Raw genomic sequence first — 27,329 nt, 5'->3', positions numbered from 1 at the left:
GAGAATTGACTCAAATTTGTACAAATACAAGCTATTCCAATTGATAGTCAAAGGATGTGAACAGACAAATTTTCAGATGAAAAAATTAATGCCATCTCTAATCATATAAAAAAATGCTCTAAATCACTCCTAATTAGAGAAATGCAAATTAAGACAACTCTGAGGTATCACTTCCCACCTTTTAGATTGGCTAAGATGGCAGGAAAAGATAAGGATGAATATTGGAGGGGATGTGGGAAAACTGGGACACTGATACATTGTTGGTGGAACTGTGAACTGATCCAACCATTCTGGAAAGTAGTTTGGAACTATGCCCATAGGGCTATAAAACTATGCATATCCCTTGATCCATCAGTGTCTCTACTGAGTCTGTATTCCAAAGAGATCATAAAAAAGGGAAAAGGATTCACATCTATAAAAATTATTGTAGCAACCTTTTTTGTAGTGGCAAGGAACTAGAAACTGGTAGATGCTCATAAGTTGGACAATGGCTGAATAAGTCATGGTATATAAATATAACAGAAGATTATTGTTCTATAAGAAATGATGAGCAAGCTGATTTCAGGAAAGATATACATGAACTGATGCCAAGTGAGGTGAGCAGAACCAGAAAAATATTGTATTGCATCCAGTAACAAGGTGATTCAAGGCAATTCCAATAGACTTGTGATGGAAAAAAACCTTCTGCATTCAAAAAGAAGACTATGGAGATTGAATGTAGATTACAGCATAGTATTTTCACCTTTTTTGTGATTTTTTTGCTTATTATTTTTCTTTCTCATTTTTCCCCCTTTTGATCTGATTTTTCTTGTGCAGCATAATAAATGTGGAAGAATTGCACATGTTTAACCTATATGGATTACTGCTGCCCAGAGGAGGGAGCAGGTGGAGAGAGAGAGAAAAAATGTGGAACACAAAGTTTTGCAAGGCTGAATGTTGAAAACTATCTTTGCATATATTTAAAAAAATAAAAAGCTATTATTATTTTAATAAAAAAATTTAAAACAGTATTTTTTATAGTAGCAGAAAGCTGAAAATAAAATCAACATTCCTTGATTAGGGAATGGCTAAACAAAGTGGAGTTATATATGTAATAGAATATTATTGTGCTCTTAAAAAATGATTACTATGAAAGATATGCTGTGTAATAATAATGACCACATTGTCACCAAAGATAGAAATAGAAAATTCACCTCCCTCTCTTCTTTTTAGAGATAGGGGACAATAAAATATTTCATATTTTATATACTATCATATTTAGTTGATGTGTTCAAAGGTTTTACTTATCTGCTTTTTTAGGAGGGTGGTTTTTTTCTCACCTTGTCAACCTTGGTGGGGACACAAGACATTATAGATATTATCTATTATGACAATCCTCTAAGAACAAAACAGTCTCTGTGATCTCTTAGCTGAAGTGAATGGAAGTATTTTCCTTCTGATTTTTAGGAAAACCTGTCTTTTTGCACATTTGTGGGAAGAGAGAGTACAAATCATAGAATCAAAATTTTGAAGCTAAAAAGTATCTTAGAGACCATTTAGCTCAATTCACTAATTTTATAATTGAGAAAATTAACCTCAAATAGATGACTGACTGACTTAATCAAGCTAGATAATAACAGAGCTGAGATTTGTACCCAGGTTTTGAGAATAGTGCTTTTCCCTCCTACACCAATCTGACTCTTTTAATAGAGAATTGACAATGGCCTGCAGCTCTGGGAGCTCTACCTAGATGCTTGGTCCACCTGAGCGGACTCACCTGTGCTCCATCACTTAACAAATGTAGGTTCTTCATTGTTGGGGCAGTATCAAACCCTTCTTCCCAGGATGGAAGGGTGTTGACCAGTTGCTAATACCTATTAATGCTTCATTATCCATAATAACTATTATCTCCTTCCTTGAGAGATGAGGGCTGGGTGAAGATGTTAGGCACCCCCTTAAGTCACCCCTTAATAGTTTTAGCAGCTCTAGGGAACCTTCCTGAGCCTTCTGCCAAGAGAAGGTAGAGAGAAGCAGGATTTGAAGCAGCCAGATTCTTCCAAAAATCTGAGACAACTCAGATCATAGACTATTATGCCATTAATTGCCATCTGGCTAAAGCAGTTAATCCCAGGAAATCATTACCATGGATGGACATGATCCTCCCACTTAAAGTAGCATTGCTATAATCAGCTATTGACGAATGAGGGCTGTTCTCAATGAAAAGGAAACAGGCATAAACAGAAATAATTCATGCTCAGGCTGTGTAGAGAGGTCTTTATATAGCTGAGAAGGACTCAGTTGCCAAAATATATATTTGATGCTGATAGACAGAAATAGTAAATGCATCCTTTTTGGATCATGATGCAATAAAAATTACATGTAATAAAGAACGATGGAAAAAATATATTTGAGTCTCTGTGCCCTGGTCAACAAAATTTAGCTAAAGAAATTTTAGATTCTCTTCTTGGCTTGAGAGAAGTACCCCCATTCCTGGAATGAACTCACTTCTCCTCTCTGTTGAATCCTCTTTCTTCTTCTTGGGGAATATTAAAAGGAAAATAAAATTGGGCTCTACAAAGCACTTTGAGCTTCTTAGCCCTAATTAGGCTAAGAATTTTCACACTTTATCTTATTTATTCCTTACTGTTATTAATATGCTCCATTTTACAGATAAGAAAACTTTAATACACAAAGAGGTTAAGTAACTTATTGTATATCCGGTAGTAAACAGCATATTCAGGATTTGAAACTAGGTTTTCTGGTTCTATGTCTAAAGGTTTTTTTTGTGTGTGTGTGTGGTTATTGTTGTTGTTGTTTTAAATTGAAAAAGGATAGATTTATGTTAGGTGAAGGGTCCAGGAGGGTAAAATGAAAAGATTTTTTTTTTTTATTTCACAGATTTTATTTTATTTTTTTTTAAAGCCTAAATGCTAACTTTTATTTATTTTTATAATACCTTTTTATTTTTCAAAATTCATGCAAAGATAGTTTTCAATATTTACCCTTGCAAAACCTTGTTTCATATTTTTCTCTATGTTTATTTTCTATTGGGAAAAAAATGAAGGATATCCATATTAAAAGAAATCCTTTCCCCTGTGAATACTTTCAGAACTCATTAGCAGGAATTGGGCAGAAGAATAGGGAAGCATGTGGATTTCTTCCTTCCATCAGCTCCACTTCCACTTCTTGCCATAAGACCCATGAGGGACAAAAAAGAGGAACATTATTATTTCAGTATCAACTCTGAGTGCTATGAGCTAAAGGAGATATAATAGCAATAACTAATCATTTTTATAACACTGTGTCAGGCACAGGCTAAGTGTATATAATTATTAGCTGATTTGATCTTCTCAACAACTCTAGAAAGTAAATGTTATTATTATTCACCAATTTACAGATAAGGAAACTGAGGTAAACAGTGGTACCCAAAGTCACACAGCTAGTAAGTATCTGAAACACAGGTCTTCCTAACTCCAGGCCCAGAGATCTATTCACTGTGTCACTTAGCTGTTCCTGTCAATACCTGTTGCTTTTCTCCAATTATAGGAACATAAGATTTAAACCTAGAAAGGAATTTAGAGATCATCTAATCTAAACCTTTCATTTTAAAGATAAGGAAATTCATAGTGAACTAGAGGAACTGAAGATTATAAATATGTTGCCCATTTTCTACTCATCTCTCTAGTTCCAATGGAATACTAAATGGGGAATTTTAAAAATAAGCAAATCTCAGTCATGGCTTGAGCCCCCACTGCAACATGCAATTTCAAACTTCTAAAATCAACTTGGTCTAATACTCAATTATTATAATGCTAAGAAGAAGAAAAAAAATTGGAACCATAACCTAGACTCAGTAGAACCACTTCCTTGACATAAAAAGAGAAGTAAAACATCCATTCCCTAAATGAATACCTTCCTGTTTCCTTCTTCCTGAGCCAACCTTAGAGACTCCTAAGCCTTTCAGTCTGGAGCAGGGGTCCTCAAACTTTTTAAATAAGGGGCCAGTTCACTGTCCCTCAGACTATTGGAGGGCTGGACTATAGTAAAAACAAAAATTTTGTTTTGTGGGCCTTTAAATAAAAAAACTTCATAGCCCTGGGTGAGGGGGATAAATGTCCTCAGCTGCTGTATCTGGCCCATGGGCCATAGTTTGAGGACCCCTGGACTCTGGAGATAAAAGTCTCCTATATCCTAGTTCTAGCCTGAATCCTGGGGGAAACAGTGGGTATTTGGGGAACCCTGAGCTCTGACACAAATAACTCTTGTCCACTACTCCACTTGGCCTGCAGTTCTGGCAGTCTCCATGGCATTAGTGCCTCACCTGCTTAGAGTTGACACATTGCTAAGTAGTTGATATGTCATTGTAGTTCAACACTCCACCCTTGGAAACTCAGGACTTTCCAGACACCACATCTCATCCTCCCCCTTGGATTCTTTCTTCTCCTCTTCCCTGTACCCAGGTATCAATTTCCTAGAAGGTGAAGTAATAGTCAGATAACTTTGTGTTTGCAGCACAGCACACTGGGAAATGTAGGAGTCTTGCTATATGACATCATCCCCCTCCGTCAGAAAATTTTAGTCCCTGAAATATATACAAATTATAGGCAGAAGGAAAGGAGAAAGAGAGGGAGGGAGGGAGGGGGGAGGGGAAAAGAAGAGAGGGAAGAAGGGAGAGAGAAAGGAAGAGAGGAAGTAAAGAAGGAAGGAAGGAAGGAAGGAAGGAAGGAAGGAAGGAAGGAAGGAAGGAAGGAAGGAAGGAAGGAAGGAAGGAAGGAAGGAAGGAAGGAAGGAAGGAAGGAAGGAAGGAAGGAAGGAAGCAGCCAATTATAAGTCAGGGCATCTTTTCTGATGACATGGTACAATGATCCATCTTCACCTGCTTTTTCAAAGTCCAATAGTCCAGATACGCCCTAATCTTCAAAGTGTTCTTGCATACCATCCCTATGTGTGAGACATATAGATTATAGGGTTCTATGACAGTGCCAAAGATGACCTTTTGGAGATGGTTTCAGAAAATATGGGGAAGACTTGAATGAACTGATACCAAGTGAAGTGAGTAGAACTATTAAAAAATGCATAAATAAAAAGAGAATATTGTAAACATAATTTTAAAAGATTTAAGAACTCTGATCAATGAAATGACCAAACATGAGTAATTCCAGAGAACTGAGAATAAAAAAAAATATTCACTTCATGAACATAGAGTGAAGACTGAGATATATATGTTTATATACACACATATATACATTTATACAAACACATATAGGTGCATACATGTGTGTCCAATTTGAAAATTTGTTTTGCTTGACTATATATATTTGCAATAGGAGGGAGTTCTGTTTTTCTTTCTTAGTGATTGATAGGGGAGGTAAAAGAGAGAGAAGGAAGATTTTCATTAATTGAAAAATAAATAAATTAAAAAATAACAAAGATGCCCCATTCAAATGGTCCCTAAAGTTCTTCTCAAAGAGAAAGTTTCTGATAGCACTCTGAAAAAAGTGGGTTGTATGCATAACTCCTTATATATGTTCCATACCCCATTCACATAATGAAAATAAGACAACCATAGGAAGGAATCAAATACTTACTACTATACATCTGTGTAAGGCATATGCTAAGTATTTTATTTAGTCCTCATAACAACTCTTTAAGGTGAGTTTTGTTGTCATCCCCACTTTACATTTAAAGAAGTGAAGGCAAACACAGAAATTAAGTGATTTGTCCAGGCTTATATATCTAACAAGTGTCTGAAGTTGTCTTTGAACATAGTTCTAGAAGACTCCAGGTCCAGACCTGGTGGAGAAATACTGTATCACCTCGTTTCTTCCTCAGGTAATCTTTCTAATTTCCAGAGCTTGGAAGAACTAAAAAAAGAGAACTTCCTTCAATCCACTTTTAAGTTGGAGAAATCAATGCTTCCTAGACATTCCCCACTAATATATCTTCTATTTTCCTGTAAGCATCGAAACTATGGATCTTCAAGTACCAACCTCCATTCTGCAGCATTCTACCAGAATTTTGAACAAACTGAAGTTGGTCCCAATCAATGCCAAAAATCTAGTTATTTGAAGGTCTGATTTTTTCAAGATCATAGTGCCCATTTGTTTCACATAAATAGCCTTCTTTACTCATTTTATAAAGGTTATGACAAATCTGCAGCAATTGTCCATGATAAAAGCTAACATTTAAATATGGCTTTAGAAGTAGTCCAGTATCTCTTTCATGAGATAATTAATCTCAATGAGATAATTAAGATAAGTTCCACTGATCTTGTCATGAAGAGAGCCATCTACACCCAGAGAGAAGGCTCTAGGGACTGAGTGTGGATCATAACATAGCACTTTTACTTTTTTGTTATTGTTTGCTTGTTTTTTGTTTTCTTTCTCATTTTTTTTCCTTTTTGATCTGATGTTTCTTGTGCAGCAAGATAATTGTATAAATATGTATACATATATTGGATTTAACAAATGTTGGATTATTTGGCATCTGGGTGGAGAGGAGAAGGGGGGAAATTTGGAAAACAAGATTTTGCAAGGGTCAGTGTTGAAAAGTTATTCATGTACATGTCTTGAAAATAAAAAGCTTTAATAAATAATTAAAAAAAAAAAAAGAAGTGGTCCAGTACAAGTAGATAGCTATCAAATCCAGTTCTTCCTGACCTCAAGCCCTGACTCTATCCACTATTCTTTGCTGCCTTTCATAAAGTGACTGAAATATAGCCATCACTTGGGATCCACTATCCAGCCTAACAAGATGTTCTCCCCTTTCCTTCTTCACCATGGCTGCAGTGAGGATTCTTACAAGTTCCAAGGGAATGCACCCTAGAAGGACTAGTGAGACAAGGAATATTAAGTCTGTGAACACTGAGTGGAAAGATAATCCAAATCCAGTGAAGTTAATTTGAGCAGAATTTGGGAGAAGGCAGATAGAAAAGAGGAGGGAACATCCCAGGCAACAAATGAGCCTTTATGAGAATTGGGAATGATCTCCCTCCCATATATCTGAGATCTAAGGCCTAAGCCTGAACCTGGCCTCTTAGGATGGGGAGGGAAATCTCAGCCTGGCACAAGGCCCTAAAAGGTTCTATCCTACGAGCAAAGTCCAGGAACAATGTCTGATCAAACTGCCCTCTTCCCAGCACCAGGGTGGAGGAAACATGCTGGGGACTCTCTTAGAGATAAGGGTCACACTTTGAACTCTTTAATCAAGCAAGCCCAACTGTTAACTCTTCAGAGGCTAAGGATAAAAGATACCTGGATTCCATCTTCCTATCCTCATTGTTTTTAATATTCCTTTCCTATTTAGGAAATGTGTCTCTGTCAAGTCAAATGGGAGAAACTGTCAGAGTCAGATAAGGGAAATATCTTATCCTTTCTTAGGACACTGAGCTCAACCAGAGTGGTACTCTGTGCTCATGACTTTATCCTCCCTCCTTGCCCACAGTACTAAGTCTCCTTCCCTAGAGAACCCTATTGTGCATTTATCATGCTATCTATTATGGTACCTTTCACAAAGTCTGTGGTTACCACTGGGCTACCACCAATGACCACGGTGGAGAATCTGAGGAGCATTGTCCATTTAGGAACAACCAAAGTCCAAATGGAAATTATTTTATTGATCCAAATATAGGCCACCCTTGAATACAGATTCCTAAAGTGAAATGTTTTAAAAAGAAAAACCATAACACAGATTAAAAACCACTCTCAAGTTTTATATATGTTTGATTAAAGAAAAAGTCTATTGGATCTTTTCAACAATAGAGTGATTTGGGTCAATTCTAATAGATTTATGATAGAGAGAGCCTTCTGGATCCAGAGAGAGGACTGTGGGAACTGAATGTGGATCACAACAGAGTATTTTCATCTTTTTGTTGTTGTTTGCTTGTTTTTTTTTCTTTCTCATTTTTTTCCTTTTTCATTTTATTTTTCTTGTGTAGCGTGATAAATGTGGGAAATATGTATACAATTGCACATGTTTAACATACATTGGATTACTTGCTGTCTAGGGGAGTGAATAGGGGAAAGGGAGGGAGAAAGATTTGGAACACAAAGTCTTGGAAGGGTCAGTGTTGAAAATTATCCATGCATATGCTTTGAAAATAAAAAGCTTTTAAAAAAAAATACATGCAAAGATAGTTTTCAACATTCCCCTTTGTAAAACCTTGTGCTCCAAATTTTTCTCCTTCCCTTCCTCCCACCTTCCCTAGATGGCAAGTAATCTAATAATATATGTTAAACATATGCATGTATTTTGAAAATAAAAAGCTATTACTTTTTTTAAAAAAGCAAAGAAAAATTCTAATGCATATTCTGGATATATATTTCCTCTGACAAAAGCTTCTTCAACTGAGATCATGACTCCATGTGAGGTCATAAAATTATGATTTATTATCAGTAAATGCTTGATTTGCATACCTATTTTATATACCTATATATCATATAAAAATTTCTCAGGCCAAAAAAAAAAAAAAAAAACGAGTAGAAAAAGTTTAAGAAGCCCTGCTCTAGACACCTTCCCATTTCCCATGGTCACTTCTATTTATTTCTCCTTCAATGTGTTCCATGACTTTTAGGGTTTCCATTAGTTTAGAAAAAATTTAGTACTAATAGAAGTGGTAGCCACAGTGATAGTGACGCAATTACTGCTGTGGTCGTTAATAACAATAATAATTGTTCCTGCGGTTTCCATCCTGGCGGGGTAGGGGATGCACATTGTGGATTACAAGGAGGAAGGAGGCAGACCTGGCGCACCTGAGTAATTAATTTAGCCGTGTCTGGAAGAGGATCCCTTTTTAAAAGGTGCAGTGGGACTGACAGAGGAGTATCCGACTGTGCAGGACAATATCTTGATAGAAAAGAAAGTAGGGAGAAGAGTGAGTAAATTGCAGGGTGGAATCGGAGGGAAGCCTCCCACAGAGTACATACACTGTCCCAGTCCCGGGGAGGCTGGGCGGGACCGTAGCCCAGCCCCGCCCTTTTCTCCTTCCCGGCCTCCCCGACCTGACACCAGTTCTGCTGCCGGGCCGGCCGGGCCGCTCTGTCCCAGTGCCTGCCGGACCACGGACCGGGCTGGCCCTGCTGCCGTATCCAGCGAGCTGCGCATAGGAGGGAACTCCTGGAGGGGCGACAGGAGCGGGGCCACCTGGGGGAACAGGTTAGAGGGAGAGGGATGGAAGGGGAGGAGTGGCAGGGAGGGAGGGGGCAGGGGCAGGTGTGGACAGCGGGAGGGAGGGCGGAGGGGGAAGCGAGGGCCCGCAGGAGGCCCCGGGGACATAAGGACGCAGGGGGGAAGGAGTGCCCCGGAGGGAGCGGGCGGCAGCTCTCGGGGAGGCAGGAAGGCACCGGAGGGAGGGTGGAGAGGCTGGGCAGGTGCTGGGAGAAGAGGGCATGGGAGTGCAGAGTCCAGGCAATAAGGAGCAGAGCGGTTCTGACGCGGGAGAAAAGAGGGGAGTTGAGGTAGTCGAGAAGGGGGAGAAGAGTGAAAAACTGGAGGGGGGCGGAGATGGGCAGCTCCCAAAGGGCCAAGGAGCCCAATGAAAAGTGTTTGCAGACTTAAGGCAGAGGGGAGGAGGATGTAGCCACAGTCACTATTTGACTCTCTGCTCCCATAGTCCCCCAGCCCAACCTGGCCCACCCCCTGCCAGAGGAATCTCTAGCCCAAAGGTTCTTATTCTGAAATCCTCGGACTCCCAAGGGGCCCATGAACGGAACTTATATGGGGAAAAATATTACAGCTTTAGTTCAATACAAAGTCTGTTTCCTTTGCAATTCTATATATTTTATTTTATGCATTTAAGAAAAATATTTTATGTTATGCATTTAAGAAACATTCTTCCGAGGAGTTCTTAGTCTTCATTAGACTGGTAATGGGTAATTAGATAATGCACAAAAAAGTTTAGAAAGGCTTGTTGTCAGCGAAGGGAGGTAGAAGAGAGGCAAGGGAGGCAGAGCACCTCTAGGATATTGATTCAGAGAATCTGAAGTCTTTCTTCAGGGGTGGGGGCTTGGTGTGGAATAGAACAAGAACTTAAACTCCTACTCTCCCTCCCTCCGGGGACCCTCATCTTTCAGCTTCCTTTGTCTCTACTCCTGGACCCTAGTCTCTCTTTCCGGGACCTTTTTTTCCCCCTGAATACTTCTACCTGGCTTTCTAAATCCTGGAGCTTCCCCCTGTACCTTTTACCCAAGGATAGAGGAACAGGAAGTATAAGGTGAGACCAAGGGGCAAGGGTCTTAGGATCAAGGGAGAAGGGTGCTAATAGTGCGTGGGAATATACAGGTAAGAAAGCCAAGAGACCGGGCTCAGCGACTCAGAGACCAGCCACAGCTCCCCGTTGAGTCTAGGTCTTCCTCCTAAATTAGAACAGGATTGGAGGACTTTGCCCTATGTATTTGTTTAGTTTTGTTATATTTATATGTATGCATTTATATGTGTGTGTGTGTGTATTATATATGCATGCTTGTGTTTCTTTCATCCTCCTCCTCCACTCCCCAAAGAAGGACTTTTCTATATAGATAGTTTGCCCACACATACTCACCAATGTCAACAAACACCCCCTCATGCGTACTAGCTGGCCAGCCTCAGACCACTATGATCCAGCCCATCCCTTCCATGACTTGTCAAGAACATACCAATCTTACCCAAGAAAAATCTTCCCTTTGGGCCTTCTTGCCTATCCCCCTCTCAGGCCTTAGGGATCCCTATTTCTCTCTTTCTGTTTTTCTCTCTCTTTCAGTCTCTGACTCAGTCTGTCCCTGGGTGTGTGTCCCACGACTTTCACATACCCCACACACATCTCCACACCAAAATCTGTTATGAGACTGACCTTTCTCTCCCTTCTATTGCAGCCTCAGGTGATCCCTCCCTTCTTAACCATGTTACCTCAGAGATGACCGAGAGCATAGGGAATGAAGGGGTTCAGTATCCCAGATGAGGGCCACCCGGTCCATGGATTGGTGGCCTCTCGAATTGAAACCTATGGGGGGAAACCCCCAAACCATAAAAACATCAAGAACCTGTACCTACGAGGGACTGCTCAACAGGTAAGAACCTTGGCTTCCCTATTTCGTTCTCCCCTACCCTGGTCTTGCCTTCTTTCCATCTTCCTGGGGTTTTGACCGGTGAGGAGGCAGAATTTCTTAGCTACTTTAATTCAAGTCTTTCCTCTTTGGACATGTATAAACTGCTCCGGAGTGCCCTTCCCATATAAATGTGTGTGTGTGTGTGTGTGTGTGTGTGTGTGTACACACAAATATATATGTATGTATATGTATATATATATATACATACACACTATATATATCCTGTTTCTTTATCTGTAAAATGGAAATACATAATAATTACCTACCTCACAGGGTTGTTGTGAGAACCAAATAAGATAAAAATATAGACTTCTGCAAACTTTAATACATATGTCAGTTTCTTTATCTATAAAATGGAAATACATAATAATTACCTACCTCACAGGGTTATTGTGAGAGTTAAATAATGTAGATGTCTGCAAATTTTAAAGAGCATTATAAATCTTGGTTATTATTTTTTTTCCCCTTTTCCTCAAGAAAGGTAAACCTTCTTCCACTTCCCTGCACGGACTAAGGTGGTGGTAGAATTGTGGGACAGGGAATTATTTAGCTTCCTTATTCTTCCTCAGTTCCAGCTTCTTATCCTTCCCACTGCCTTCCTTCCCCTCATCCCTCCTTTTCTTCCTCCATTCCTTTCTCTGTTGTCCTCTTCCTCTTCCTTTGCCCCTTTTCTCCTCCCTGTCCTTTTTTTCACTCTCATTTCCCCATTCTTCTTTCTCCCCACCCTCTTTTCCTTCTTTTACTATCTTCCCTTCACTTCTATCCCTTGCGCCTCTTTTGTAGTCAAGAAGATATTTACCCTTGTTACCATATTTGAGCTTCACAACAACCCCCTGAGGTTGATGCTATGATTATCCCCATTTTACAGATGTGGGCATTAAGGTTTGAAGGTTTCAAGTGGTGTGTTCACAGGCACAGTTCAAAGATCAGATTTTAACCCAGGTCTCTCCTGATGCCATCCCTCACTTTTTCCCTCTACACTGTGCTGTTTTCCCAAATTCCTGCTTCCTAGAGAGTGAGGAGCTCCAGGGCACCTCTTGAGGGCTCAAACTGGGGGAAGGTGAAGGGGAGTGCATATGGCCTAGGGAAGGGGAGGAGAGGAGATATGATTCAGGCCACCTGTAGGCCCGAGGAATGTGGCTGGACCTGCCCAGGGAAGGGCAAGCCCCCTCCCAGTCAGGGGAGGAAACAGACCGTGAACAGTCTCCGTACATGAACATGCATGTGGGAGCGCAGCAGAGAGGGGGATACATGGGGGGTGGGAACGCACAGGAACAGGAAGGGAACCAAGCTGTAAAATGGGTCCGGCAGGCCCATGGCTGCAGGGGACACGGGATGGAGCCATGTGTGTGAGATGTACCACCGGGCAGCAAGCGCCCACCTGGGTGAAGGCCTGAGGGAGAGTGCGAGTAGGGGCTTGTGCTTCTCCCGGGAGAAGTTGTGTCTGCCCCGGGGCCTGCTCCCAGTGCCAGGCCAACATGCCCCTTCTCGGCCAAGCCTCTCTGGCAGCGCCTTCTGTGACTCAAGGCTGGGAGGGGCCCCTGCACCAAACTCGTTTGGAGGGAGAAGTTTAGGGAAACGGAGCCCAGGGAGAAGGGCAGGAGAGGGCGTGCCAGGAGCAAAAGCTTGGCGTGGACCACCCCATGAACATTCCCAGAAATGCCCCTTTCTCATCCCTCCTCCCTGTCTTAGGATTCTTCCCACCACCGACTGCAGGACCTTGTCCCCTTCACCAAGAATTCTCCCCAATCCAGAGGCTTGTCGCCACTGAGGCTGAAAGAGCCAGAGCCGGACAAAAAGCATGGTGGATATTTTGGGTCGAGTCCCTTAAACTCTCCCAAAGTCAAGGTAAAGGACCTTTTCCAAAGTTCCCCTTCCTTGCTGCCCTAGCAAGCTCCTATAATAGGGGAAAGGAAGAAAGAGAGGGAGGGAGAGAAAGAGAAAAAGAGAGAGAGAGACAGAGAGACAAAGACAGAGAGAGACAGAGAGAGAAAGAAAAGAAAGAAATAGAAAGAAAAGAATAAAGAAAATAGAAAGGAAGAAAAGAAGAAAAAAAGAAATTAAGTAAGTTTAAGTTATTTTATTATTAATACATATTCTATGTGTCTCTTTTCAAAAATGAAATTATTGAGGCCAGTTCCAATGATCTTGTGATGAATAGAACCATCTATACACAGAGAGAGGACTGTGGGAACTGAGTGTGAATCATTTTCACTTTTTTTGTTATTATTTTGTTTTGTTTCTCAGGTTTTTTTTTTGTGTAACACAACAATTATACAAATATGTATACATATATTGCATTTAACATATTTTTAACATGTTTAACATATACTGGATTACTTGGAACACAATGTTTTGCAAGGGTCAATGTTGAAAAATTATGGCAGCTAGGTGGAGCAGTGGATGGAGCACCAGGAACTCAAGAGAACCTGAGTCAAATCTAATCTCAGACACTTAACTCGTCCTAGCTGTGTGACCCTGGGCAAGTCACTTAACCCTAATTGCCTCAGCAAAAAAAAAAGTTGAAAAATTATCCATGCATATGTTTTGAAAATAAAGAGCTTTTTTAAAATGGGGGGGGGGAACCCCACAAGTTAATAGAAAGAAATTCCAAAGGAAACAGAGATGAACAAGACAACTTTGAAAGCAACATTAAATTGATTATATATCTGAAAAAGAAAAACAAAAAAACTGCATACATATCCTAGTCTGAAAAGACATTTATGTGCACACCTCATCTTCGACATTCTCTTGCTCTATGTTAGGTAAGTCACTGAACCTCTATGTATCTTAAGCAAGTCCCCATGATTTATCTGCTTAGTAAAAGATCACAGAGGTCATCTAATATAATCTTCTCTTCTAAAAAATGAGGAGTCAATTATAAGTTTTACATATATTATCTCATTTCATCCTCACAACAGCTGTGTAAAGTATATCTCAAAGAAAAAAAAAAAACTAGAAAGTAGTAGAAGAAACTAAAGAAAGAATGGCATGGTGGAAAATTGGATTCCTGGATAGGTAATCAGAAGATGTGAGTCCTAATTATAACTGTGATGTTGAATCTTAGTGACCCTGAGTAAACCATTTTATCTCAAAGTTTCTCTTCTGTCCAATGGGTTGTTGGGTGAAATGAACTCTAATGTCCCTTCTAGCTCTGCTACCTGGATTCTATGAGGCAGAAAGAGGCAGGATCCCTAGATGCTTTGGGATTTCTGTCTGAATCACTGAGAAAAGTCCATTTAGAAAGCTTCCTCTGTACAGTCTGAGAGGGGATCTGAAGGACTGGGCTCCCTCTAGCCATTTTCCCACCACCCTACTTTAAACCTTAGAATTGCCCCTCCCCTCTGCCAGCGACTGGACTGGGGGCTCCCGCTGCTCAGGGTCAGCACTCTGCCTGGGGGCTCCGGCCCTGACCTCGGTCCCTGTATTACCCAGGAAGTGGCCAAGGCCAGGCAGCTGGAGATGAGGCTGCATACCTTCAGCATGTTCGGGATGCCTCGCCTGCCCCCTGAGGATCGGAGATACTGGGAGATCGGGGAGAGCTGGTACAGAGGCTTGACCATCGAGAAGTCCTGGATAGAACTGGTACCTGGACATAAGGTGCAGATGAGGCTGGGAACACATTACCATCCTATGCACAAGGGAGGGAAGGAGGGGAAAATCTGAAACAAAAGGCTATGCAAGGGTCAACGTTGAAAAATTATCTGTGAAAATAAAGAGCTTTATAAATAAAAATAAAATGATGCTCCCATGTGTACATGCACATACAGTCACGGGCAAACACATACTGGCCCCCACACTTCTAAGAAAAGGTGATCCAAAGAAACTGGGAGATCCGTCTGTCCTTCCCTCTCTCCCCCTCCCCATTTGCCTCTCCTTCACCCTCCCACTGAACCAGCCCTCCATCCATTCGTAGGAGATGAGCCGGGAGCTCTGTCACCAGCAAGAAGCACTATGGGAGCTAGTGACCACTGAACTGTCCTACATCCGAAAGCTGAAGATCATGACTGATGTAAGCATTCCCAAGGCCTGTCTCCACCCACGGGGGTCCTCCAACTCCCCAGCTTTCATTGGCATTCCTCAGCACCCACTCCCATCCTACCCTCAATTGTAAGGTCCAAGAAGGGAAAAGAAAAATAAATTTCTGGATTGGGTTTATATCTCCTGACCTCAGACCTCCTGACCTGTTAAGCCAAGGGAGGGAGGGGATCAATTATTTGATGCAAGATTGTGGTAGAGATTCGTGTTTCAGAGGTCTGTTCCTAAATCTTTCTATCCCTAGCTCCTGGCAGCCGGTCTGCTGAATCTACAAAGAGTGGGGCTTCTGACAGAAGTGAGTATGGGGCTAGGGTATGTACAAGGTTTGGTCATGTGGCCTGGCAAGACCTTAAACAATGAATTTCAGTGCTACAAATGGTTCGCCCCAGTTACCAGTCATGCTCACCTAACCCCCTTTTCCCAGAGTTCTCCCCACTTTTTCTTAGTCCCATCTGTCCTCCCCCTCCCCAGGTGCAAAGAACTCAGACTATCTGTAGCCAAAGCTCCATTCTGAAACTCTAGGTGATAAGAACAGTAAAAGCAGAACTATTCACATTCCATGTCTGGGTCTCTTTCTACTTGCTGCCTGTTTTATTTAGAGCCTCAGGCCCACAGATCATCAATGCTATCAGTGGGAGGAGGGAAGCTGAAAACAGGAGCTCTGAGACATCTCCATATTTTTTTCCCCAAGATTCCAGTTGAGTCCTTGTTTGGAAATGTACCAAACCTGATTCGTGCCCATCAGAGTTTCTGGGAGGAGGTGCTAGGACCTATCCTGAAGAAGACCCGGGTCTCAGGCCAGCCTCTGGACCCTCTGGGCCTGCAAGATGGCTTCTTGACAGTGAGTAATGGGTAGAATTAAGGGGAGGGGGTACTTTCAGATCAGTCATGCTTGAGGACTTCAGATAATACCTGGCATATTGACCTATTATTCCAGATTTTGAGCCACAAGTCAGATCTTCAGATAGGTAGAGACTATATGATTTATACTACACTCTGATTTGAGGAGGCACAAGGGGCAGTTTTCCATCTCAAAGAATCAACTCCCCACAGTAGTTCTATTGTTTTAACTTCATTTCTTCAGGTCTTAAAGGTTTGGGGATCTTTAGGCATCCCAAAGTACAATGACAATAATTCTAAGAAGGATCATTAGCACTTAAGCCCTTATCAAGAAAACCTCTTAATTACTGATAATTATTGATAAATATTGATAAATTGGTAAATAAGTAATTGATAAATTATTGATAAAATATCCATTGACAGCCTACTAAGAACAAGAATAGATGGCTGAAGGAGGCAAGCACTTCATGGGTTTGCTTTAATGGAAATAGAGAAACAGCGACTGGGAGGGAGCAAAAGTCCCAGAGACAAATGTGATGGGACAGTTTTTTCCAGAACAGGCTCCATACATCCTACTGAGGGACGGTATAGCAAAAATAACAGTCCTTTCCTGAACCCCCAAGCTTTCTACCTACAAGAGGAGATGCCCCCTAGGCTTCCTGTGAAATCCCCCTTGCCTCCAGTAGGGAAATGGGAACCTGCCCACTTTATGAAAATTGCTCTTTCCTTATTGATGTGAAATGGACAGCAGGGCCAGAAGGTTGTCAGAGACCCTAGATGCAGAGACAGAGAAAAGGGGAAGGCTACCTTTATCTAGGATAATAGTGAGGGCGGAAATCAAAAAGTGCTCCCACAACTCTGTGCTCACAAGTTTCAACATAAGACGGGATCAGCAGAAGCCAATGACCAAGGGTTTGTCTGGGGAGCAATGATGCTCTCCCGCACCGCCACCACCACTGCCCACCCAGCAGTCTCCACAGACAGGTCTGAAGTGTCTATTGAATCATTTTTATTTTCTCCGACCCTATTCCTCTGGGCTCCCACCCTTCAACACCCCAAGTTCAGCCAACGGTTCCAGCCATACGTGCAGTACTGTCTTCGCGTGAAACAAACCATGGCCTATGCTCGGGAACAACAGGAAAACAACCCTCTCTTCCAGACTTACGTGCAGGTGGGTTAGTCCATGACGAAATCCGGGTGGGGGTGAGGGGCAGGATCGGGGCCAGGACAGGCAAGGGCTTTTACTGGCTGCTCCAGGGGGTAGTGAACAACCATCCCCCTCTCCAAGAGCCCAAGGCTCTGTTAATCTCAAGGAGGAAAAGATGAAAACACTGTGAAGCCTCAGGCACTTGGTGAAAGTTATTGTTATATAATTATTATTGACTCTGTCCCAGCCTTAATCATTGACTGGGTGTAGCCTCAGTCCAACTGAGACCTGTTAAAGAGTAGTTTAAAAAGCTGAGGTCTCCCATTATAGCCAGGGCCATCTTCTGACCTATATCTGGCCACTGGACCCAGATGGCTCTGGAGGGGAAAGCGAGGCAGGTGACCTTGCCCTACCTCACTGAAATCCAACTCATTCGAATGTCATGGCATCATCTCCTTGACCACAAGGTCTTCTTCAAGGACAAAGGACAAATAACAGCCTTCATCCATGGCACTTCCTGACTCCTGTTCTCTCTCCCCCACCTTCCTCTGTCTCTGTTTCTCTCTGTGGGTCTCTCTGTATCTCTCTCTCTCTGTCTCTGTCTCTCTTTGTCTCTGTCTCTCTCTCTCTCTCTCTGTCTCTCTCTCTCTCTCTCTCTCCCCTCCCACAGTGGTGTGAGAAACACAAAAGATCTGGTCGCCAGCAACTCAGTGATCTGCTCATCAAACCTCACCAAAGAATCACCAAATACCCTCTGCTGCTCCAGGCTGTGCTCAGAAAGACCCCTGAGCCCCAGGTCCAGGATGCTCTCAGTTCCATGGTATGGATAAACAAAGGTTTGGCCTTTTCAGGGAGTTTAAGGGTCTCTGGGAACTCCTGAGGAAAATCCTCTTCTCCATCGACAAAATGAAGTGGTGGGTCTATCTCTCCTAGACTATAGCTGTATTTCATTTCTTGATTCTCTACGTTATCCTTCCGGCCCTCTTTGGGCGAGGGTTGGCAGAACCAGCACAGGCTGGCCCGTGACAGTCCCCTTATTTCCTGGGCCTAGGTTTCTTCCGTGGAGGCTTTCCTACACCACATCAACAGCCAAGTGCGTCAGGGGGAGGAGCACGACAGCTTGGCAGCTGCTGCCCAGCGCATCGGGCCCTACGAAGTGCTGGAACCATCCACTGAGGAGATAGAGAAGGTAAGAAAGGCAGAGACTTGGGAGGGAAAGGAGGAGGGTGGGGAGGGGGATGAGCCCCGCATCAGGGCAAAAAGAGGAGGAGGAGGGAAAAGGAAGGGGAAAGAGCCTTAGGAAGTGAGAAGCATGAAACTGTCCCAGAGGCAGAGAGGACGGGAAGAGAGAGAGCATCGATATCTGTTCCGTCGGAGTTTGGGGTCATGTACTTTATCCACTAATATGGTCTCCTTGCCCCCCCCCCCCAGAACCTGCGTCCCTTCTCCAACCTAGATCTGACCTCCCCCATGCTGGGAGTCGACCATCAACACACCCGGCAGCTGCTACTTGAGGGTTCTGTTCGAATGAAAGAGGGACGAGAGGGGAAGGTGAGGGAAAGCGCAGAGACTGGGGGACAGGGAGAGACAATAAAGCTGGAAGAAGATGGTAAGAATGGGGAGAGGGATGGAGAATGGAGGGCAGGAGAGCTGCAAGGTGGGACAGAGAGGGCTCAGGGACTCTCAAGGGCTCTGTGGGCACCCATGTCTATGTTCCTGAGTCTATCACTATATGGCATAATGACGCTGGACTATGTGCTCATGTGCTTTGGACCTCAGTCATGAGACTTGGGTTGTGTTCCCTCCCTGACTCTGCTCCTAACAAGTTGTGAACTTTGGGCTTATGATTCCAGGATCTCACCTGCCCTGTTTCTTAATCTATAAAATGTGCGGATGAGATTAGGTGAAGGTCCCTCAAGGTCCCCTTTGGCCCTCTGATATGTGCTCGCTGTCTGCTCATACATCTCTGTGTCCTTGTACATTCTCACCCAGAATCCCCCCATCCCATCCTTCCCACCATCCTACATCAAGCTTATCATCATTTCCTCCCCATCTGCTCCTAGGTGGACGTGTACCTGTTCCTATTCTCTGATGTGATTCTGGTGACCAAACCCCAGCGCAAGGCAGACAAGGCTAAGGTCATACGCCCACCTCTCATGCTGGAGAAGCTTGTGTGTCAGGCCCTTCGCGACCCCAGTATGTTGTTCCTAGCCTAGTCCATTCCTTGGACCCCTCCTCTTTTTACCTCAGTCCTTCCTCCTTCCTCTTCCCAATGTCCAGCTGGCTCAGTGAAGGGGGAAGAGGGAGGGGGAAGCAGGAGAGGGAAGCAGTCTCTCCTCTGTCTCCCTACATTTCCTATTTTTTCTCCACCCCAGACAGCTTCCTGATGATCCATCTTACTGAATTCCAGTGTGTCTCCAGCGCCCTTGTTTTCCATTGTCCTAATCCAAATGAATGTAGCCGTTGGCTAGAGAAGATACAGAAGGCCCAGGTACTCTGCAGGCTGGAGAGGAGTGGGTGCAAAACACAGCGAGCGATTGAGAAATAGAACAGGAAAGGGGGAAAATGGCAGGGAGAAAGAGACAGAGAAAAAAGAAAGAGGAGAGAGAGAAAGAGAGAAGAAAAAGAGGAGAGAGAGAGAAAGAGAGAGGGAGGGAAGGAGAGGGAGAGACAGAGAGACAGACAGAAAGAGAGAGAAAAGGAGAAAGAGAGAGAGAAAGGGAAAAAGAGAGAGAGACAGAGAGAGAGACAGAGACAGAAAGAGAGAGACAGAGACAGAGAGACAGACAGAAAGAGAGAGAAAGGGAGAAAGAGAGAGAGAGAGAAAGGGAAAAAGAGAGAGAGACAGAGAGAGAGACAGAGACAGAAAGAGAGAGACAGAGACAGAGAGACAGACAGAAAGAGAGAGAAAGGGAGAAAGAGAGAGAGAGAGAAAGGGAGAGAGAGAGAGAGAGAGAGAGAGAGAGAGAGAGAGAGAGAGAGAGAGAGAGAGAATCACTACTTCACAGAAAACAGCTAGGTAGGTTAGTAACTATAAGTAGCTTCTAGACTCCTGGGGTACTGGATCTTCTGGATGAAGGGATGCGGTTTACTCACTGATACATAAAGTAGGATGAGGGAGAGTCACCAGTTAAACAAAATATAGGCTGTAATCCATATCCTCAAAGCCTTCATAATCCAGCAAATCTGAGACAGAACTAACATACTTCAAACAATTAAGTGCCAAACTGCATAGTATGAATACACTAGACATTTCAGAGAAGTGTGAGCCAGGATAGTCAAAGAGACTTACAGAAATATCGATTTGGGCAACAGAAGAGAGCTTAGTGATCCAGTCCAACTCCATAAATGAGGAAACTGAGGTTCAGAGAGGTGATATAATAACGATAGCCATAATTTATATAGCACTTTAATGTTTGTAAAGCACTTTAAAGACATTATCTCATTTTGTCCTCACAATAAGCCTAGAAAGTAGATGCTAATATTATTCCAATTTTATGGATTAGAGCTCTGCCCAGGTTTATATAGCTAGAAAGAATTTGAAAGAAATTTGAATTTAGATCTTCCTGACTTCAGATCTAACACTTAGCTGGAAGCCTTCTCTTATAGCTATATTGTCTACCCCCAAGTCCAAGGTTCTTTCCATCATTCCACACTGGCCAAAGAATCAGAGGCTTTAGAGCTGGAATTTGAGTTATGGTTCAGTCATTTTTCAGTCATGTCCAACTCTGGCAAAGGTTTTGAATCACTTTGCCACTTCCTTCTCTTTCTTGTTTTACACATGAGGAAACTGAGACAAGCAGGGTTAAGTGACTTGCCCAAATGACATGCTAATATTATTCCCATTTTATGGATTAGAGCACTGAGGAAGATAGGGGTTAAGTGATTTACCCAAGGTCACACAGCTAGAAAGTTTCTGAGGCTGGATTTGAAATCAGGAAGATGTCTTTCTGATTCCAAACCCACAGGACATTATCTACTGCACCCTCTAGCTGCCCATATTAGAGCTAGAAAGACCCTTAGAAATCATCTCATTTTATTCTTTCCTGGTGAAATGGAAGAGGATGATGTTTGAATTGAGTTTTGCAGGGTGAGTAGGATTTACATGAGGGGACGGCCTTCCGGACAGCAAGAATAGTGTGAGCAAAGGCAGAATGAACAGTGTTTGAGAGTCAACATAGGTCACAAATTAGGAAACAGTGGGAAGAAATGTTTGGATAGGTAGCTTGGGGACAGGGTTGGGAAGAATTTAGATTTGTAAGCAGCAGCAGAAAATAAGGAGACATTGTGGATTCTTGAGAAGGGAAGTACCACAATTAATGCAATATTTGAGAAATTTGCCAGGCAACTAACTGCACACCTTAGGTGGCCTGGAGTGGGAGTAGGGAAAAGACCTGTGGCACAAAGGTCAGTTATTAAAGGAATAATCCAGCCATGAAGCGATGATGACTTGGAACTTATTGGGAACAGAGGAAATCGCAAACCTACAGACTTCAAGAGCAGATGAGATGGTCCCAGGATTTCTTATCTAGACTAGGTATGGACAGATAGTGAATTATTGGGCAGGGATATGAGAGGAATGATTGTTTCTCTCTTATATTTCATAAATAATCATTGAATTAGAATCAAGGTTTTTCCCCCTTTTCTACTTCCTCATTCAGAAATTAGCTTCTATAAGTTGTTACTCAGGCAGTCTTTGAAGTGCAAGGGCTGATACTGAGAAGGGGAACTCAAATCTGTTCAAAAGGTAAAGTTAGGTCAATTGATGAGTTTCATTTCCATCATTTGATGGAAAATATGAATTCTCCCTTTTGTCAGATAGATGATATGAATATGGATAATCTCTGTGACCAAAACTGACTGATCAGTCATGTGCATCAGACCATCATTAGAATAGGTCTACGTCTCATTATAATATTCATTCATTAATTGCTCACCAATTTGATTTCTACCCTCAGGAACATCCACTCTTCTAATGGCATATAAATTTGATTAGGTTCAATGAAGAGTCTTTAGTCTAAAAGAGATGGCCAAATGATGATCCTTTTATTAATAATATAGCATAATAAATTAAATGATTGATTACCCAGAAACTATGTTTCTCAAACTCCTTATATGTTACAAATACCTTTTTTTAGCGAGATAGAATTTTGGCTCCAGAAATACGTACCATAATGGCAAGTAGAAAAAGAGATGTTAAGGTATACCAGTAAGGAATGAAGACATAGATGAAGGTGTTCAACATTTCAGTTTACTCAGCACTAATTAAGCAGCTAAATGAAGTTATCAAAAGTACAAGACATTCTGCTTAGGTGCTGGAGATAAAATGATGAAAAATGAGTTTCTTCTCTCAGAGATCTTATAAGTTAATCAAGAAGGGAGATGCAACATGTGTATAAATAAGTTTGTTGTTATTTTTAAGGATTATTTCAAATGCTGTGTCACAGACAGTGTAACAAAGAATCATGATATAATATGAATATTTGTGCACCTTAACTAGAATAGTGACCATTTCAGATCTTCAAGGAGGCATAGGGACAGGATTCCATGACCCATATTTTCAGTCCCACTACATATCATTCTGTAATAATATTATTAGTTTCTGCTTCACCCACCCCCAACCACCCTTACCAAGGATGGTAGCCATGTACATGAAGCGGAGGGGCTAGCAGGAAAATATATTGCAGAGATGGAATGTACAAGACTTGGAAATCAGCTGAATGTAAAGAAGGGCAAAGAATTAAAGATTTTGTGTCCAAGTGACCAGAATAAAGGAAGTTTGTAATTTGTTAGAAAGTGAATTGTTTCTGAAATGTCGAGTTGGAGATATTCATGTAATATATCGACATGAAGAGATATTCCAAGGGTCTGTTCCAGATCATATCAGTATAGAATGTCCAGTTGGAAGGGACTTCAAGGGCCATTTAGTCCAACTGTTTTAGAAGAACTTAAAGAAGCGATTAGGACTAGACATAAAGATTTTGGAATTATCTGCATAAAAAAAAAAAAAACAATTGAAATAATAGGGATGAATGTTTGGCAAGGGATGTAATAGAGAAAGGAGACAAGATTGGGTACCACAAACAGAAGACAGAGGACTTTCTCATTTTTCTCTGATACTTGGAAGATACTCATACTTAGGAGGTGTAAACCTATTGTTCAAAGGTAGAGCTGGCAAGGGGAAGCTTTCATAGCATCTCCCACTTAGGGGATGGGAGAAAGAAAGTGACCCAGTAAATAAGACTGAGGAATGGTCACTTAATAAAAGTTAAACTAAAAGAGAATAATGCTAGGAAAGTCAAGAATATAAATTGCTGGGGAAAAAAGACCAAGGAAAATAATAACTGAGAAAGACCATTGGGTTAGGCAAATAAAAAGCCACTGGTGAGAATGATGTAATATAGCAATGATTTTGAGGTCCCCTGATTCTAGGGAGGGGAGAGGGCTTCTGTTCTAATGAAAAGTCCGTAATCTTAAATCTGGCTTTGGAGTCTGCCTCAAGAAACTCCCAGGCCCAATCTGACTGACTCTGAATAGACTATTCCTCTGTCAGATAGCTTCTGGACTCAGGATAGTCCCACAGACCAAACTTCTGAGACAATAGTAAACAGATCACTCCTCAGTTCATTGCTGTCAGATAGATATCCTGTGGTTCAGTGATAACAAAATTCCAGAGATCATTTCTCTGGGCCATAGAATTAGCATGTCACTGATAGAAAGCTGGATAAATGTGTCTCTTTGCTTCGGTTTCCTAGCTACTTTCTTTTGGACTTAACCCGCGTGTAATGGCATTACAATTGCAATAAAACTTTGCCCCTTGACTAGAAAATGGGTTCAAGCCTGCAAATTCTTTTGAGATACCTCACAACACCAGCCCCCTTCCCAACCTCATCAAGAAGTAGAAAAGGGGAAAACCTTTGGTTCTAATTAAATGATTATTTATTAAATACAAGAGAAAAATAATCATTTCTGCCATATTACTGCCCAATAATTCACTATATATCAGTACCTACTTTAAGTAGGGAACATCTCATCTGTTATTGAAATCTGTAAGCATTGTGCTTTAAGACTTTCATAGCATAGGGGAAGCTAGGTGGTGCAGTGGATAGAGCACCAGCCCTGAAATTAGGAGGACCTGAGTTCAAATGTGACATTAGACATTTAACACTTCTTACCTGTGTGACCCTGGGAAAGTCACTTAACCCCAACTGCATTAGTCAAAAAAAAAAAAGACTTTCATAGCATCTTATAAATATTATTTTGTTTTGTTCTTACAATAACCCTGAGAGGGAAGAGTTGTTTTTAGTATTTTTTTACAGATGAAGAAATTGAAGGGGACAGCAGTTAAGTGACTTGCTCACAGACACACAACTAGTAAGAAGTGTCTGAGGCTGAATTTGGACTCCGATGTGCTTAATTCCAGGGTCAGTGTTCTTATCTATTAGGCCACCTAGTCACCATGGAGAGAGTAATTTGAATGCAGTGCTAAGATTAAAAGACAGATTGCAAAGGGTTGAAGAATAGGTGGAAAGGGAGTAGAGCCAAATTACTCTTTTTAATAGTTTATCAATGAAGGGTAAGAAAAATATAGGACAATAATTTGTATGTTTTTTCAGAGTAGATAAATATTATTGTTGTTTTTAAGATAGGGAGTAGAGATTTAAAGGCAAATAAGGAAGTTAAGTTTACCTAGAGTAATGGGAGAGGGGCAAGAGGAAAAAAAATAAAAATATAGAGAAGATGAAAAATAGATGAAAAATTCCCTCTGGAATTCCCTGATGAGAGGTGGATCATCCCAACCCAAATCATCCTCCAAGGGCCTTGTTAGTGGTAGGGTACTCTACTTCAAAAAACAATCTGAGTATTCATCCTATTCCCCTTTTCAATTGTGGGAGGGATTTCTGGAAGGTAGGTATCTTCTCCCAAACTGGTTAATCCAGCAGAAGGGAGCCTATTGTTCAAAGGTAGAGCTGGCAAGGGAAAGCTATTATTGATTTTAGGGAGGGAGGTGTTTTTTATACTTCTGCCTCCAAGTCTTAAGATCCTTCTGAATAAGTCTAATTCCTCTTTCATCCAACAGGCCACCCTACAGAAATTAAAGACAGAGGAATATGTACATCAGAAGAGGGAGCTCCTGGCATTATATAGGGACATCGAATCTCCCAGCACAAGGCCCCCAACCCCGTCTCCCAATGGCTCTCAGAGCAGTGTAGAAGACCACAATCTGGAGAGGAGGTATATGCAATTATCCACATCCTCAAGCAACAGAATTATGGGAAGGGAGAACAAAGGGTGAGATGTATCATTCAGAGGGAATGGAATGGGTCAAGAGTATTTGGAGCCCAGGCTAGCTAGAGTCCAGGATGGTTATCTGCATCAGACATTAATTGAAGGGCATTAGATAGGCCTAAGGGGTTAATCAGTAATGGGAAGTAGTGACAGAGACACAAATTATGAGTTTTCACACCTTCAAGCTATCTATATGCAGCTATAGAATTTTACTGCTAGAAGAAACCTTAAATTTCCATATTGTAGCTAGGAAAACAGGCTCAAAGTGATTTGTTTCAGGTCACACAGGTCAATTCATTCCCAAACTAGTATTCTTTCCTTCTCACTGGTACTGAAATCAGGGAGAGGAAAGAAGTCTCTCTTAGGAAATATTCTCTTCTCAGAATGGAAGATCACTTCTAGGTAGAGCAAAAACTTTAGAGACAAAATTTGAGCGGTCTTGTTTTCCCCTCCTTAGCAGAACTTCAGAGTTTTCAGTCCTTGTCCCTCACCTGGTGGTCACAGAAGACAGAGAAGACTCTTCTCTAGGCCTGGATGATGGTTCTGACAGTGGCTACGGCACAATATCCGGCTCCGTGCAGGGGTCCCAATCCCCACTGAACCACAGACTCCGGCCTGCCCTCTGCCAGGATCCCCGACTGACCCTCTCCAATCTTGACCTCCGGGACATCCCTCGAAGACTCCAGCCTTCCAATCCCCATGCCCCTCAAAGACAGAGTGCCCCTGAGCTTCCTGAGGATGGTATTATCCCGAGAGGGCACAGCCTTCTGAGGAGGGAGACCCCACCCTGGTCCGAGAAAGAGAAAGAAGAAGGGTCCCCGGCAGGAGGGGACGTGGTAATGGAAACTCTGCACCGAGCTCGGCTTCGGGGACAGGTACCTCTCTCGCCATCTCTGGTAGACTCTGCAGGAGAGAGCCCCTGGAACTCCTCAGGGGAAGATGAGGAAGAAAGTCCTCTGTTTGTGGTACCCAAACGTTATTCCACGCCCTACTCCTTACGGGCAGAAGAAATGCTCCAGGAGATCCGGGAGGACCTGGCCAGCCAGCGGATCGATGGGATCTCAGAGACAGTCCAAGAGTCCAGCGCTGGGCGGCCCAAGAAGCTGACCATAGGTGAACTCCAGAGGATGCGTGGGTCTCAAATCATACAGCTAGATACCCCGCTAACCACATCGTAAGTACTGCCTAGAAGAGTGTCAGTGGAGGCTTGAGGGGGGGGTGTATAAAGAACAGTAGGGGTCATATGAAGAGTGAAATGCTCAATAAAAGGGTTGGTCAAGGGGCAGCAAGGTGGTGCAGTGGATAGAGCCCCAGCCCTGAATTTGGAAGGACTGAGTTCAAATCTAGCTTTAGCCACTTCCTGGCTATGTGACTCTGGGCAAGGCACCCAATTGCCTCAGAAAAAAAAAAGGGGGGGGGGGTTGGTCAAAGGGAGGGAAGGATCCTCTCCAGAATCTTCACTCTTATGCAATCCCTCTTCACTCTTTCACCCTTTTCCCATATATTTGGAATATAAGATTGCTAGAGACGCCCCCCTCACCCTATCTCTCTATCTTTTTCCAGGGAGGTATAGCCTCATCTAAGACATCTAAGATTTCTTATCTGATCCAAGAAGTATTGGTCATCCACCCACCTCAGCGCAAGAACCAGATGCAGGCTCTGTGACGTAAAGTTTGGGATCAAGACTGTAAATTTCTGTATCATAAACACTCCCTAAATGCAAATAAAATTCTGTATTATAGATAAAATTGATTGCAGTGGTCCAGTGTGAGATGAAAAGTGGTAGCTGGGATGAAACCAGAAGAGGGCAGCACATGTCTGGACAACATCTTTGTTCTTTCACCACAGAAACTAGAAAATGGATCCCTTTTTGGCATTGCTCCCAATCTTCCTCCTCCTGGGAAGTCTTCCAGCTTTGCCTCCGTCCTCAGTCCTCACACCTGCTGGTCCAAATG

At 42.4% G+C, this 27,329-nt stretch overlaps 1 protein-coding gene across 3 annotated transcripts; it reads left to right on the top strand.

Annotated features, from left to right (window-relative positions):
- Nucleotides 1-8,944: 8,944 nt before the first annotated feature.
- Nucleotides 8,945-27,236, top strand: PLEKHG6 (pleckstrin homology and RhoGEF domain containing G6). Of its 3 annotated transcripts, none has more exons than XM_023504557.2 (16): nt 8,945-9,132; nt 10,827-11,021; nt 12,753-12,908; nt 14,496-14,660; nt 14,977-15,072; nt 15,343-15,393; nt 15,790-15,939; nt 16,999-17,109; nt 17,756-17,905; nt 18,137-18,274; nt 18,517-18,636; nt 19,149-19,281; nt 19,461-19,576; nt 25,166-25,320; nt 25,835-26,548; nt 26,938-27,236. In XM_023504557.2, exons 2-16 carry the CDS (start codon nt 10,887-10,889, stop codon nt 26,945-26,947), a joined length of 2,400 nt encoding a protein of 799 aa, XP_023360325.1. In that variant the 5' UTR covers nt 8,945-9,132; nt 10,827-10,886; the 3' UTR covers nt 26,948-27,236. The 3 variants fall into 3 exon arrangements, with proteins under 3 accessions (XP_023360325.1, XP_012406180.1, XP_031794158.1); XM_012550726.3 differs by having other exon boundaries at nt 25,832-26,548; XM_031938298.1 differs by lacking the exons at nt 8,945-9,132; nt 10,827-11,021; nt 12,753-12,908 and adding an exon at nt 14,009-14,091 and having other exon boundaries at nt 25,832-26,548.
- Nucleotides 27,237-27,329: the final 93 nt, after the last annotated feature.

Source organism: Sarcophilus harrisii, chromosome 5 (genome assembly GCF_902635505.1).
Source record: "Sarcophilus harrisii chromosome 5, mSarHar1.11, whole genome shotgun sequence".
Taxonomy (NCBI): domain Eukaryota; kingdom Metazoa; phylum Chordata; class Mammalia; order Dasyuromorphia; family Dasyuridae; genus Sarcophilus; species Sarcophilus harrisii.
Note: the sequence above shows the minus strand (reverse complement) of the source record. Positions and strands in the feature narration are given on the sequence as shown.